Source organism: Thunnus maccoyii, chromosome 20, assembly GCF_910596095.1.
Source record: "Thunnus maccoyii chromosome 20, fThuMac1.1, whole genome shotgun sequence".
In the NCBI taxonomy this organism is placed as follows: Eukaryota; Metazoa; Chordata; class Actinopteri; order Scombriformes; family Scombridae; genus Thunnus; species Thunnus maccoyii.
In genome coordinates, this window is record NC_056552.1 from 10,575,985 (window position 1) to 10,592,372 (window position 16,388).

A 16,388-nucleotide genomic window follows, 5' to 3' on the forward strand; every position below is an offset into this window, starting at 1 on the left:
CATGTTGAAGTATTGCCAGCAGAGGGAGCTGCTGCTATCAAACTTCTCATATCCAGGAAGCTACCTTTTCTGACATTGATTAAATCTGTCCTTAATCAGTTGAGTTTTTGATTTGTTATGATGGTATCTCCCAGGCAGAGCAGACAAAAAGATGTAAATTGCTTTACATCATTGCATATTCCTTCTGCATGTAGCTTCTCAGCTTGATAAGGTGTCTTAAAGCAGGTCACAGCAATTGATATTTAAGATATCTCCGTCTTATCTCTGTCTTTGAAAAACATTGGGAAAATGTTTTTCCACCGATGAGGGCTGAAGTTGCTTTGAAAGACATCTGGAGACTGTTAATCTGCTGAGAAACACTGAAATTCATTAAACATCAAAGCAACTGCCAATTCTTTTTTGAAAGTAGTTGTATCTGTACAGATCTGTGTTTAACTACCTCTAAAAAAAAAAAATCTAAAGCAGGATCTTGCCTTCAGCTGGAAGCAAACTTCTCTGCCTTGTAAATAACCTTCACCCATGCATTGTGGGACATCATGTGGGTCACGGTTACTTATCCAAGAGGACACTGGCCCATTTTTAAGACAGTCTTGCTAAAGTCACATGGCTTGGATAGAGGCTTGAGGATAGCAATGCCTCATCATCAGCCACCAACCACGAGATCACAGGGAAGAGAAGAAACAGGGGGGAATTCAACAAGGAGGATTTCTGAAGCATTAAGTGAGTCATGGAATAACATGGATAGTCTGCTCATTAGTGATGCCGTATCATTTGTTAAACCGCATGAATGTCAGGAAGTTTGATTCGCTCTTTTAAACGTTATATGGTGTGTCTGACTTGCGTTTATCCCAAAATAACACATTTAGATGGTTTAACAATTGAAATGCTGAATGTTAATGATGTTCTTTGATTAAACTGAGATCTTGTTACGTCAAATGTTGCATCAACAAGTGTTTGTTTTTTTTCTTACAGCCCGCCCCTCTGTTTCTTTCCATCTCCCTCCCTGTATTGGATGATCAGCCCTTGTGCTCAGTAACTCTTTTGTTCGCCAAAGCATCCCTCACATTGCTACATGCCTGACTGGAGACAGCAACCACTAGCACAGAGTGTTTACTTTCTAATCACTACGGACTGAGAAAAGTTTAAAGCAAGTGATAAAAGGATGATTTCTTCACTAAAGGTTTAATTTATGGTAAGTAATGGTATAAGCAGCATTGTGCTGTGTGTCTTATAATCTATTATAATATGTAACTATTTCCAATTCTTCACTGTATCCTGGTACCTATTTCTTATAACAGATCCGTAACAAAGATGACCTCTAGCATTCTTGTTGCTACTTATTCCTTGCAGTGCATTTCTGGCATGCCTCATGGTAAGAAGTCCAGTTGAGCCGGCGGATTCTCATTAATACCTCCACTGTGAAGGTCTTTTATAGTGGGCTGAAACTTGAGTGCAGTGAGTGGTTACCTGAGCTGCAGAGGGATGACTCTCCGAAGACCAGCTGCCCACCTGCGGAGGGCTCCCAGCTGGAGGAGATCAGGAGATGAGTCCTACTGGGAGAGCTTAATATCAGAGGGGGAGGTTTTGCCCCGTGTTACTCGCCCCCCACGTGCACCCCGGCCCCAGAGTGCCATTGAGGGAGGCCAGCTGGACAGCTGGCTGGAGCACCTGCAGAGGATGCAGAACGACCTTCTCGCAGCCCCAGTTCACGATCAGGTTCCAGCTTTCAATGATCAGACAACATCCATGCCAGGTCTCGACAAGCAACCAAGCGGACGTGCCTGGAGACAGCAGGGGATTCCCTCCTTCAGCAGAGGCTCATCTACATGTGGGAGTCCTAGCTTCTGTGAGAGTTCACTGGGAAGCCAGGAGTCCCTCCAAACTGGGTTTTTTTCTCCTCCAGACCGCAGAGGAAGCTGGGAGAGAGCTCATATCATGCAGACCCCAAGGAAGGAGCAGGCACAGCTCAGTTATCTTGCTCCAGTCAAAATTGGTTGGCTTCCAATCCAAAGAAAAGTGATGATGGTGGCAGATGCTGCCAACCAAAACCAGTTTTTGGATCACTCTGCTGGCCAGGTAAGACACAAAACACCTGGTACTAAATTCTTGAGCATGGATTAGGAAAGTTTTCTGATGCTACATGAGTCTTTGTAATTTTTTAACCTACAAACAAGAGATATGTGCTTTACCTTTCTTAAATGTTTATTTTTGATGGTTTCAGTCCTTTTTACTCTTATGGGAGATTTATTTTGTAACAAGGAATTATGTTCTCAGAGAAACCTGGTAGAACTTTTGTGTCTATTCTTTGGTGTATCACCCTTTAAAAACAGGCCTTTGCAAAGACTCTGGACTGATTTAACATGGATTTGGCACTGAAATCCTCTCAGGCTGTATGATTATGATTCTTACATGTTATTAAGACAGTGTAAGCTCAGCAAGTCTAAAGGTAAAGTGCTGTGTAATGGAGGTGATGGTGCGTGGTGCCAGGCAAGGCAGACTAAAACACACACACCCACACATACACACACACACACACACATACACACACACAGTGCCACAGAGAGCCATTTGTAGTCAAGTCTCAGTTACCCAGAGAGAAGGCAGAGCTCCGGCAGCCTTTGAAAACAGCTTACTCTGCATGAACTCCACGCATTCTCGAAAGGTTTACGACTCAATTGGAGCTGTGGCGGCAGAGATTGAGCTTTGTGCCCTGAGAGGATGCAAGTCAATGTACAGCAAATTCAGTGGGAGTGTTACTCTGTGAACTGATAATATGACTTCAAAATCGATTGGTTGCTGTGCTGTACCACAGACTTGACTCCACTGATGCACAATGCACATCACTTCCCTTGTGACTCGTCGTAGTCATAGCTAGGGGTTTTGAAATATCACCGCAGGGTTAAAGTACCTTAAATTAAAGGATAGTTTAATTGATGTTTTTAAGCCCTACACACTTCTGAAAGATATTATTTAAATGTTGCTTTTTTTTTGGTAAAATCATGTCTTCTAATGAGCCTTTTATTTACAGGTGAAACTGAAACAACCCATCACTCCAACATTTCAAAAGAGTCAAGCAACAGCCAGCAGGCACCAGGGTTTGTACTAACATCCAATACGCTGTATCACTTTACATTCACTTGTATAACAGTTGGATTTTCAGCTGAATATAACTTTAGAAAGTTACCCTCATTATTCTTACAAATACACACTCATGGCAGTGTGATCTTTATGTAAGAGTTATACCCAAAAGCAACTCATAAAAACCAAATTTAAAGACATGAAGTAACTCTGTGGCACAGCAGACAATTCCCTGAAACACACAGAGGTTCTGTTTCAATTGATGTTTAGTGTCTGATCAGTGCTAGAACAAATATGGCCACAGGGTAACTGCAGGGGCGGGGTTAGCCAGGGGGAGAACAAGAGCTTATTTCAGGGCTGACTTGCCACACAGTTTACCTTCCTCTAATCAGCTCCTTGCAGCAGTGTTGCCCCTGTCCCCTTTCAAACGCTCCACACTGACTGACTGGATGATCACTTTGCACACACACACACACACACACACACAAAAAGAAAAAAACAAAGTCTATTTCAAGTACAACTTGTCCTGACTGTTGTGCCACAATATTCTGGCAGGATTGCAGGTAAAGGAAATAGGCATTATTAGGCTCGAAAAAGCTGACAAAAAAAATAGGAAGCGAAAGAGAGAAGCGAGAGGCAGAAAGATAAGCAGAGATGCAGACTGATTGGAGAAAGAGCCCTGTTAATCTTTGAACATGGCAGCCTTACACTCTCTGGGTTTGATCTGAGGTTTGATCCCTCAACCTTGTCCTTGTTTATACATAGATTATCCTGGCGAGGCTCGGGCTGCTTGTAGAAATCAAAGCAATCCATCCATGGCGGCAAGAAACTTTGATAGAAAGTGCAGGTGTTTTAAGCACCATAAACCTTATTAACATCATATACACTGTCAGTTAAAAGCCATATTCCCAGGCGGTGGTTTCATAATGAAATGTGAAATCTTATTATTATTATTTATATACAGGTGAGAATGTTTTGTACCAATCCCTTGTAGGCCATATAAAAGCATGCTGCTGCTTCTCAACCATTGTGTATCAAAGAATAACTGAAGAAAAAAACATTTGTGGCCTTGCATTTGACATTTCCAGCAATGCTCTTTGATCAATTATAAATCTCTTGCTGGTCAATCAAATTGTCCATAAATATTCATATTTCCAGTTACCCCACAGTGAAATATAATATTATGCAGGTGTACACAAATTGGCCACAGCTGAAATCTCGGAAATGAGTTGAAGAAAGATAACAAGAAACAAAAATCTCCATGCAGGCCAAAAGTGTCTCGTGTTGATGGTAGTTGCTTTTGCTGAGCCGTCAGTACATTTAAATCCACAATTCGACATCAGAAACCAAATGAGACTATCAGAAATTCCAACCACAATTATTCCAACAAGAATTGATTTGGTTACACTCCAGCTAGCAAATTATACCCCCTCTTTCTCCCTCTAATTATTTTCCTCTTTTTTTCTCTCTTTCTGCATGTTGTCAGCAACCCTTGCAGAAGTAGTTTTAATCAGACTAGAGGTCTCATTGCAGAGACTTAGTTTTATCTCCCTGTATAAAAGTCATATTTAACAAACTTAAAATGGCCTCAAGTTAATGAGCAAATGATGATAAAATTGGATGTTTTGCTCCAAGGGCCTTCATGTTTGGACACGCTGACCAATTTTTCAATCTGTTCACACTTAATATTTAGATAATGCTCATGAGGATGAACAATAGATTGGGAGGTTGGGGACTTCAGAAGGTATTTTCCATACGGCCATGCTCCTTTATTTTCATCTGAGATATTAAGGTCAGCTGCTGATTCAGAAAAAAAAGGGTTATTTGAGCACAGGCTTGCATGCAGAAGTGCTGCTAGAGGAGGTAACAAGAGAAGTGCTTTGGGGGTGGGGGGCACTAGCCAGTCTGGAGTCCTTTCTAGAGAAAGAAATGAGACATTTAATGATGACAGCAGATAGGTTTTAGAAGGACCGGAATCCCTTCTGACACCTCTGAATACACAATTTTTTGTCCTTCAGTTGTAATCACATTTGCAAAGTGGTGCAATTTTCACCTTGTCTCCTGTTTTCTCCCTTAAAATGAAAAACACTCTGGATTATCTGCACAGCTTTCAAGGGTTATCCCAATGTGAGAGCCCGTCGCTATGGTAACAGCAGCAGGTGGAAATGCTGCCAGGCAGGCAGTCAGGGTGGCAATAGAGTATCAGTCAGGGCTGAGAGGCAGACCAGTCAAGTTGCAATGTCTCCTGAGGAAGCAGAGAAGTGGCTCCGGGGTGGTGCAAGATTCACTTTACTGTGCCAATGTCAATTATTGACAGTGTCAACATTGCCATTCAGTCAGAGTGATGTCAGACTTGTATGTGTATGTGTGTTTAAACAGAGAGAGAGAGAGAGAGAGAGAGAGAGCATGTCTTGTGAGGACTGTGACAGTGGATCATTTGTTTTGCCTTGATACATAGATAGAGAAGTGGAGAGAAGTCACACCAGTCCGAGTACTTTGGGTGTGAGGACGTGGCAGCCACCTGATCAAGGCTCACCCATTACTAAACAGGTAACTATTAATATTTCTGGTGTGATTGCTTTTCACATATAATATTATAATGGACCCTGGCTTTTTCCAACCTAATGTCAATAAGTCATGACATATCAGTTGAGGGAGTATATGTCAGCTTGTATTATCCTTCCTGATTCCTAGGGCAAGGTAATGTTGGCTTGGTGGGTCATATTAGTGGACAAACCAGGGACCTGATTTATTAACACTGTGTTGAAAAACCTTTAAATTCACTCCTCCATAAGAAGTAAATTCTTATGTTCATACATACAAAAGAAGAAAGTTTGTATTTTTTATTTGTATATTTGCTTTCCTCATGGACACATGTAGTCCTATACATTCTGACCCAGCAGAATGTGAAGAGAGTGTCATTTACATAAAGAAATATCAATAAATGTCAATAAATAAACACTTACAGTATTTGACAAGACATCCCTTTAAAAAGTGAAGGGAAGGGCAGTCAGGTAAGACACAGTCCAAGGCACCAAAGATGAAAAACCTTTCATTTTGTGGAATTTAAGTTAAGGAAACAGAGTAAAAGATAGCCTACTCTGTGGAACCTGCGAGTGGTTTAACATATCACAAAACAATTATTGAAGGGCAAAGTTCACATAAACTTGACCTAATCAGGATGCAGAACAGTCACACTGAAATAAAAAGAGATGACTTAAGGTCAACACAAAAGCAACTTCTTTGCTTTAAGGTCCATTATCGTCACAGACGTCAGTGTCTGATGCAGCTTGTGTCTAAAGCAATTCAAAATGAGCCATTTTGTCAAGATGTTTAAATGTTGGCTTTGACAAGATTCAACTGTTGGACAAATTGCTAAATCTCACACTTTACTCACATGCTTTATGCAACATTGATAACTGAGGGGTCAGGGAGGTAGGTCACATCATAAACCTGTTGGGTTAGAAAGGGACGGGGACATATCAGCATTTCTCCAAGCTTGATAAACACCATCAAAATTCTCTTGCCTAAGGACAAGAATCTTTGCTTTTTTTTTTTTTTACCTCTCAGTTTCTATTGAGGATAGAGTCTCATTGTTATTCTGTGAGGGATAAGTCACGCTGTGTGCTGGCTTTGCCTGCTGCTGCTTCTACTGCTACTAGGGCATTCACTGTGTCGAGCATGGGGAGAGTCATCTGACTAAAGAACAAACAGCAAGGCCCTGAAGAAAGACAAGACAGCTGACCCGCTGTTGAAACGTAGTATTAGAGAGATGTCATATTGTCAATATCTCATGTCATATTAAATGAGGTTATGCTCCATTTTCTGGATTTGCTACTTGAAAGCAGCCTCTTAAATTTGGCAAGATGAATGTACGGCAACGGTTTTATTGTGCTGATGGATGATAACACATTTAGCAAGAGACATTAGCTACAACAGGAGGTTGGGATGAGGTTCTCATGCATAATTAAGGATATTTATCACATAGAATCTCCTTTATCCACACGCTGTAGGTGCCAGAAAAACGAAGCTCTGCTGCTAACGAAGTGGACAGATCTGTAGGCTGGCAAGCTCTGAGAAGAGGCTGGAATGTCAACAGGCTGTCAAGTCTCCCTGGAGGCAGTCAGTCCAATGAACTCCCCACAGGGACCGGCTCAGACTCCTATAGGAAGTCCCCTCTGATGAAAACAACCAGCGTAGAGCCCCACAAGCATACTCCACTCCATCAAACAGCTTCTGCTGAGCCCTGCAGATCACACATTCTGCCGCAAGGGACAAACAGCACAGAGACATACAAGTCACATACTCCTTTGCATAGGACAAGCAGTCTTCAGCCTGTAAGGCCAACAGCCCCGCTGTGTAGAACAAACAGTAGCTCACAGCCCTCACACATACAGACAAGCTCTGCTGTGACTACACTCATCCCTCAGAGCAAAGCCGGCTTCTCCTCCATCACCATCTCCTCCAAGAAAGTCAGCAGATCTGCCAGTCTACCAGTCACTGACATCCCTACCTACAACCACTCAGCAACCAAGTCCAGGGAATCCCCTTCTCCGCCACTAGCACACCAATCCATGGACCCAAACTCCAGACAGGTCACGGTGCAGAGGAAGGCCACCATAGTCAAAGTGACAGAACAAAGAATGATGTCCAGCCCTAACCTAAGCAAAAAAAGAGCAGGTACACCACCAAGTAGCCATGCTTTGGACACGGTGGTCCACAGAAGAAAGGCTACTATTATCAAAGTGACAGAGCACAGGGAGAGCTATAGTCCAGCCAAGGTAGGGTCTGGGGCGAGGCACCCAGAGTACAGACACAGCTACACAGAGGGAGTGTACAAGGAAAACAGCATGTGGAGTCCAGGAAATCATTCAGAACACAATGCAATGTCTTCATATCACCACCTGGATTCCACAGAGAGGCCGTACTCTGCCGTAGCACCAAATACATCCACTTCTGATTCAGAGAAAAATGGTGGAACACTGCACACATCCACGCTGAGGCTTATTGTAAGCAACCCCCCTGCTATAGCTGCAGCACCCACTCACTCAGAGTTTCCTCCGAGGGCTGTTGGACAGAGATCGGAAAGGCCGAACAGACCACTGAGCTGCTATGGCAATGTGTTTGGACACACTGAGCCAAGCAAGGAGAGTGTGACACAAAATGCTGCCAGGAAATGGAGTTTTGAACTTCCACAAGAGACCAATATCAACCCTGTGAACTTGCGCGGCGGTTTCATCAGGCCCGGAATAGCAGTGAACGATGCAGGTCAGCTAGTGGCAGACAGCCTTAAGCCAAACAGAGGCGTGAAGGAAAGATTGCCAGAGGATGCAGTGAGGAGATCGTCCCCCAGTCCAACTCTCATCAAGGCTCCGGGTAGGTTTGTCTGTCCCACTCTTGACAGTCTTCTTGTCAGCACACAGGCTCTCTTTCTCTCTGATCTCCATTTTCAAAGGATAGCGATGTCTAAATATACACTTCCTTTGTGCCATTTGTGTGTTGTTGCTTGGTGTTATTACACACACTTCAGCCTTCTGGGGCTGAACTCTCAGTTTTGATATTGTCTTTCACATGTTATGTCTTATTGATAGGCATTATTCGATTGTATTGAAATGATTCCTTTATCTGTTGCCATGAGTGCAATTGACACTCATGCCAGATATGTGTGCAGATGTGAAATAACATCGCCTAGACACAGAGGCCCCGTCGGCACCTACATACACTCTCTCATTTTCACCTTCTTTCATTTTCCCACGCATCTCTTTGCATGTATAATCTATTCCAGACCTCCTTTTCACTGGCAGCACAGGGGTGGAAGAGAAGTCACAAACTGCTAAACATGGTGAAAATACAGTATTAGGATGTGTTAGAATCAATTTTGGCTTCCAGACCCTGCACTGCAGCTTTTGTGTTTGTGTATGTGTGTGTGTGTGTGTGTGTGTGTGTGTGTGTGTGTGTTGGGGCAATACATGCAGTCACATGGTAGGGACTTCACTGTCTCACAAAGTTAACTCTTCAGAGTTCAGACTTGGTTTATGGTTAAGATTTGATTTACTCTTTGGGTTAGTGTTAGATTAAATTATCCTTAAAGGTAAAGTTCAACATTTTGATGAATACAATCATTCACTTTCTTACCAAGAATTAGATGAGAAGATTGATACCTCTCATATCGGCCTATGTGTCTGTTGAATATGAAGCTACTGCTAGGAGGCTTAGCTTAGCATAAAGACTGGAAGCAGATCCTGTACAGACCAGTCTTTATGCAAAGCTAAACTAACCATCTCCTGGCTGTAGATTCATATTTGACAGAACTATTCCTTTAAGGTTAAGATAACCCTCCAGAGAATGAATGCAGAGCTGTTTTAAAGCGTTTTGGGATAAGTCCAAGTGTAGTCACAAGTCCTCATAAGTAAATTGGACATCAGGATGTTAGTGTTTCAGGTCTCTGAATGCTGACACAGCATTTGAACATTTTCTTTTAAAGCTGTGTTAATAAGGTTTTTTTTTGACTGAACTGGACTGAATGATTAAACATGTGATGTGTAACCATGCAAGAACTGCCTGTTGTCATCTAATTTATCTTTTAGTCCTTGAGTTTAACATTTCAGATATTTGGACTTGAATGTTTTTGCTTCAAGTCTTAAGGCAGTCAAGTCTCAAGTCCTTATTTTGTGACTTAAGTCTGACTCAGGACTTAAGTGAATAGATATAAGACAACACAATGTCCTCACAATGACAGAAACTTTTAATTATGTAAAAAAAAACCCTTAAACACTTAAGGCTCAAGCTTATTGTTTAGTCATGCTGAATATTCAGGTGTGGAGAGAGTTTTCTGCTGAGCGAGTGTGTTTCTCCATTCGTGATGTCTTTTCTCTGTGTGAAATTATTAATTATTCTTTAATCATATTCATTAACAGTGTCATCAATTAATTACTGAGGCCTGAGGCAACATAATTTAAATTCAACGTTTGATACAGTCAATCTCCAAATGAGGCAGGACATTTTTGAAATGTTATTAAAGTCTGCCTGTGGTGTGCAGCAGCCAAATAGTAGCTGAATGACAGCCAGAGTCACCGTTTTACTTACTCGTCAGTTACATCAAAGCCCTCTTGTGTTTCTAGATCCCCACTCACATCAGTCTCCAGAGGAACTGCTTGCCCTCAATGCAGCTGCGATCATAGCAAACATTAAACTCCAAAGACAACTTAGTAAGAAGAAAACACCAAATGGCACTTCTGAGAAGGACTCCGATGCCTCACCCCAGGGAAATACTGGTATTATTACTTCTCTCTTCTCTCTCATACGTAATCATAAATTCTCACCTTATAAAACATTGATCTCTGTTACAATTAACTGAAAATGTTGCTGGCTCAACACTTTGTTTTCAGAGCTACATCTCTGATTGAATCAATGCAGTGAAATTCCTTGGCTCTTACATACTGTGCCTATTTGATTCATACGAAGGAGTAATATGTCATGGCAGGCCCAGAGGGCTATTGAGCAACTGTGCTTTGCACTCAGGCATGTGAAGCCAAACCAGGTGTAAATGAAACACAAAAAATTGGATTTTCTCTGCTTTTGTAGTGACAGACGAGGGGAAATGTACGAAGCCACATCCTGATCAAAGTCGAGTCCTGCGCCACTACCAGCCTCATGCTGGATTTGTTCCATTGAGTCTTGACCCTGAAAGGTCAGCTGAAACTATTTCTCTGCAGGTGAGTCCAGAGGTTATTTTTGAGCTGATAAAATAATAATCTTGGAGGTTTAATGTTACAGATAAGATTATTAAACAAACAGAATATACAAGTTAAAGGATAAGTCTGGTGATATTCTATATTTTTGTAAGAGTGAAACCAACAATTAATTGATCCCACTAATGAGTATTTTCTGTGTATTGTGCAATAGACTTCCAATGTTGCCCAAAACTATTAAAAACACACCAGTAAGCTACACTGTTGCACTGGGATACTTTTGGGTTTGGGGCTGTGAGTCATAGAAAGGCTGAAGGAGTAGAAAATTACTCAGACAGACAACACATTGTTGGTTTTGGTCTTTTAATGGGATTTGTTGACAATAAAAAAAAAATTAGAATATCACCAGCCTTACCATTGATGATTTGTGTGAACCTTTAAAACAAAGCACTGTCTGCGTGTGAACCCTTGTCAAAGGCTGCATACAGTATGTTGTTGCAACCAGTATAACCAAAGAGTGATGCTCCTTTCACAGATCATTTCAGCTGAATATTTTACAGGCCCTGAAGAAGTAAAACTGTCCACGATTTCACCATGAAAAAGCAAGGATTGGAAAAAGAGTTTGAAAAAATAACACTAAGTAGTAGAGCTGCTGTTTTTTCTCTTTTCCCATGTTGTTAATTATATCTGATCCCTCAGGTTTATCTTGTGACTTGTTCGGGGAACCACTAAAATATAGCTTGCAATGCCAGAGACAGGGAATGGCACAGTTAGATATACATGCTGGCCTTGGGAGTCCTGGGCTATGTTCTGGCGGTGGAGGGAGTTAGAAGTGGGGGTTGGGCTTAAATGTTTTGTCAAGGAGAGGAATATTTTTCTGGTTTTGGCAGGAAGCACTGCAGAGATCCAGACCAGACTTCATCAACCGTTCCCAGGGCAGAGTGCGAGAGCTGGAGCAAAGGGCACAAGAGAGGAGGGACCCGCAGTCGCATGCTGCTCTCATGCAGAGGAGAGCCCACAGCGCCCGATCCACTTCTCTGAGCGGTATTGTGCCAGCAGCCACTCTCACCTCTCTCATCCACTGTACTACTCATTGTCCCTGTGCAGCTGCAGTGGCTGTTTGCCACCCAACAAAATCACAAACATAGAGATACAGAACACAGAGCAAGGGAGTAGTTGTCAGCCAATATGTGTTGTTTTTTAAGGCTTATAACAATATTTTTTTGAATTTATGCTGCTGATAGCTAATATGTTGCCCTGATAAACTATATATTTAGGTTAATTTAGTTTTGGGAGGATGAAAAAACCCCTGAATCAGCAATGAGGTCACTAAAATCCCCCAGTGAAACCCAAGTAGTAATTTAGCAGTAGTTAAAGATACAGTGATCCAGCACATAAATTCAATGGCAGGAAAACACCACATTGAAATTCTGTGCAACTGTTTATACAAGAATTAATTTACAGAACATTTGTTGGATAAACAAAAATAAGTCAAATTTATAATGAATAAAAAGAAAATAATCCACTATATGCAGAATGGATCCCGTAATAAGCCAATATCTGAAATGTAATCAAAGGACATTTTTTGACTGATATATCATCTAAACTATTTTTAGGCTAACCATATGGGAAAAATCATTAAAGAGAGCAAAAGAGAGAAAAGAAGGTAGTTTGGCACACGGGGCTAAGCTATGACTTAATATAATAAAAGGCACTTGAAGTAAGATATGAAACAAATGGTTTTATTGCATATATATGCAAGTGTGCTTCTATTGAATAACAAGGTTTCAGTATGATTGCCAGCATTGCATTTCAGTGGAAATGCTTCTGTGACCTTCAAATGTCATTAATCTCTGTATGCAGTGTTCTGTCTGATGAGATTTCCATTAAGAGTCCCAGGATTTACAGTAAATAACAGGAACCTCAAGATTGGCGACAAAGAATTTTGTAGTTCTCTCTGCCCTCTACTGGCTGTAGCAGGAAGCTACACCAGTGGGTCAATGACTGCAGGGAAAGTGACAGATTTAGACTTGAGCATAGAGTTTAAAAAAAAACCATCAGTGTTCATCAATCAGATGACACCCTTTACTTATATAAATGTTTATGGGAGATTGCATGATGGTGATACAAAATTATACTTCACAAAATGCCCCGAGGCGCTAGTAGAGAGGATATAATACATGTCCTGGTTTAAAATAATCTTGTCTGTTCTTACTGGAGATTGCAATATGATCCTATTCTTCCTCAGTAAGAGAGAAGGCTTTTCGGCCTCTTCAAACACCAGGAAAAGCCAGAGTGATTTACTGCCATGCCTCTGAGCTTTCAACTCAATCAGTATTGTGTACTGTGTGTGTGTGTGTGTGTGTGTGTGTGTGTGTGTGTGTGTTTGTGTGTGTCTGTGAATGTGTGCGTACATGCTCGTCTTTCCAGATAACCTTTTCAAACCCAAAGATAGAGCCATTACCGGGAGAGAGATGCAGCTCAGATCCAAGCGGTAAGTTCCATCTCAATCTCTACCTTGGCACACTGTCAGATGCCTTTTCTTTGTAGGCAGATTCATCCTTATCTTTTGTATCGCTTTCACATGTGAAGGCAGGGCCTGTATCAGTGACATCCAGATACAAAATATGCTGCTCTTGTTTTTCCGCCAAGACTTTTGCTCTAATTATCTTTTTTCTCCTTCCTCGCCTCACTTGTTTATTTTCCCTCCTGGCAGATCCACCTAATGATTAGGAAGAACTGGTGTCAGAAAATAATAGACAGGAAGGCTTCCTTATCAAAATTAGACATCTGCTATTTTAAAAATGTATCCCACCATTGTATGAAAGGGGGAGTTATATAACTTTTTAAATGATTGTAGGTGACTAATGGTGTTTTTGGATAACGGATATATACTTTTTGCTATAATTTTTTGAATATTAACCCTAAAACTATCAACGCCTCTTCACCATGAACTCTAATAACAATGATAAATGACTCAGAATAATAATTGCCACATTTACAGCACGCCTGCAGATGTGAAGAAGAAAAAGGAGGAAGAGAAGAAGAGGGAGGTCTGTTTGAGCAACAGACAGCGAGTAGAGCTTTTCAAAAAGGTAATAATATGTCTTCTTGTCAAAAGATAAAGAAACTCACTAAACCTCACTAACCCACTGGTGGGCAAGTCATTATAAACTCATGTGGTGCAGCCTGCAGCCAAACATTGTTCAAAACCACATAATTTTATTTTATATGTTTAGTGGAGATCTTAAAGTTTCCAAATATATCAAATATGTAAGGTATAATTTGGGGGAATGTGTATAAAATTATGCAAAATACATAGAATAATTCCATTTGATAGTATGGTGCTGCCATGGAAACATAGCTTAAATAAAGTCTTGGACTAAGCTGAAGTTGTTATAAATATATGATGCACCAAAACACCTAAATTCCTGTAAAAAAGGAATAAAGAAACAATCCTAAAACAGCTCGCCATTGTTAAAAAGTACTTGCCTGAGACACTGAACAGAACATTAATTGTGTATATGACTCACAGGCGATTGAGCAAGTAATAACACACCTTTCTCCTACAAGCTCAATTAAACCATGCAAAGGGTGAGGCAGTTTGCAGTAATGGCTAACACCGAAGGGCTACAGTAATATGGAGCTTTTTTCTCTATTCACAGGACAGCAGTGCAGCTTTGACAAATAATGGCTTTAAATCGCCTACCAACTCCATTATGGTTAATTGAAAAGAGCAGCATTGAGTGGGACGTATGAGGTTTAACTTAAAGGACATTTATACAAAAACCTTAGAAACACAAAAACAAGTGGGTGGATGGGATGTACGGCGTGTTTCTGGATTTATTTTTTTGTTGAAGGAGACAGATTGGCCATGGCATGTTTGTGGGCTTACAGCAGAGCAGAATTCATTCTCTGGCTCACAGTGATTACTTAGGGTCTTAATCACCTTTCATAAGCCTCTGATGAACCCCGTTTTGTGGTCATTTTGGAAGCAGGATTTTTTATTGAACAAATAGCAACTAGTCACTGTTTCTCCACCTTATATTCATTCATATATTCATTCAGTCTGTAATCAATAGCATTATAAATGTTTCATTTTTAATGGAAATGCCTGATTAAGATCACATCGTCCAAGATAGTTTAGTAATAATAATTGTAGGGTTGCAGGAGTATTCTGTTATGTCTGTTGTCATGGTATTATGAGTCTCCTTGTTCTTACTTTTGATTGGTTGTCCTGATTTCACATTTGTGCTACTGCACTCTTTGTATGCAACTCTGGTGAAAACATCAGTGAAATGACAACAATGAGCAACAATGGAAAATAAATGTAAAGGTCTGTTCTGCTTATTTCTAAAGGAGCCACACAGTTAGACAGTATGCTGCATAAGTAAGAACAATGAGTTTATTATTCCACTAGATGGTGCTACTGCCAAACATTTGCTATTTTCACACACTTATCACAGCAGTTTGATGGGAAAAATCTGGTCTTCAAAATATACAGAGGCATTTTTAACCAGTGAAGTGGGTGGAATTGTTTCCTTTATCATTATTATAATTGTGTGGTCAATAATTATCACCCTGTAAAGAATTAAGTCTGATTTGCCTGAGGAATTGTAGTCTCGCTCTCTTTCTTTCACCCTGCCCTCCACACCCTTTCTCTCATTACGGAGAGAAACTGTGAACGGTCTCATTGTGCCGAGTGTATGAGGCCAGTGTTCTACGTGGAACAAAAGGCCCTTCAGTGGCAGCGAGAGCTACAGTGCAGTGCCACCATTCAGCCAAGCTGCAGACAGAGTGGGTGCCCGCACACAGCTGCTCCACCCACACTGCTGCTGAGGCAGATAACACAGGGCAGAAGGGGGCATGACAGAGATCCAGCAGGCCCTGAAAGAGGTGCTGGAAACCTGAACGGTGTGGGTGAGAGGACGGCAGAGACTGGGAGGCTAAAAGAGCATGTGTCTGTTTTTCCATGTTTGTCTGGAATTGCAAAACATTTAGACACAGGGCATTTTTGTGGACTAGACTGATGACCTATAGCCACAACTCTTTCACAAGCGTTTTAGTAATCTGAGTATTTGTTTTCTTGTTACAGAAACTGTTGGATCAGATTCTTCAAAGGAGCAACAATTGAATGACTGATAGCAGATGAAGATGCTGATATGAAAAAGCCTGTAGCATTACATAAAAGACTGATGAAGTGAGCTTGATATGAATTAATATATTAATGTAGGTCATGTTACAACTAGCTGTCATTTAGCCCCATTTTGTTTCTCTCATGTACCATCATTATACAAGCAACAGAGCTTAACATCTGTTTTTCTGAGAGATAAATCCATGGCAATATTTCAAAATCCAGAAGTTTGTTTAACATCACTTGCCGCTGTTTTCAGGGTTCAACAAAGATTCATCTGCCTATCTGGGTAAAAAATATTCTGTCTGATGCACAATAAAGAAGTGTTTAGCCTGTTTCCCTTGTTGTGACTCTAATGTATCTCCTAATCCAACAAAAGATGGCAGGCAAAAGTGATCTTTTTGCTTGTTTTGTATGAAATATGCTGGATGAGATATGTGTCTCTTTGCTTGGATAAAGAAACAGAGTAGCAATTTGGGACAGGT

At 41.0% G+C, this 16,388-nt stretch overlaps 1 protein-coding gene across 1 annotated transcript; it reads left to right on the plus strand.

The window, feature by feature from the left end:
• The first annotated feature begins 132 nt into the window (after positions 1 to 132).
• Positions 133 to 16,388, plus strand: c20h10orf90 (chromosome 20 C10orf90 homolog). The gene is made up of 12 exons (XM_042397793.1): positions 133 to 720; positions 973 to 1,192; positions 1,351 to 2,076; positions 3,029 to 3,095; positions 5,537 to 5,628; positions 7,092 to 8,454; positions 10,200 to 10,352; positions 10,663 to 10,793; positions 11,660 to 11,813; positions 13,200 to 13,263; positions 13,774 to 13,864; positions 15,865 to 16,388. The coding sequence occupies exons 3-12, from the start codon at positions 1,483 to 1,485 to the stop codon at positions 15,901 to 15,903; spliced, it is 2,748 nt and encodes a 915-aa protein (XP_042253727.1). The 5' UTR covers positions 133 to 720; positions 973 to 1,192; positions 1,351 to 1,482; the 3' UTR covers positions 15,904 to 16,388.

Excerpts from the sequence above, each read along its gene's own strand:
- c20h10orf90 (XM_042397793.1), top strand. The coding sequence starts at position 1,483 with ATGACTCTCCGAAGACCAGCTGCCCACCTGCGGAGGGCTCCCAGCTGG. Across the intron at positions 8,455-10,199 it reads AACTCTCATCAAGGCTCCGG|ATCCCCACTCACATCAGTCT; the intron begins GTAGGTTTGTCT and ends TTGTGTTTCTAG. Across the intron at positions 10,794-11,659 it reads CTGAAACTATTTCTCTGCAG|GAAGCACTGCAGAGATCCAG; the intron begins GTGAGTCCAGAG and ends TGGTTTTGGCAG.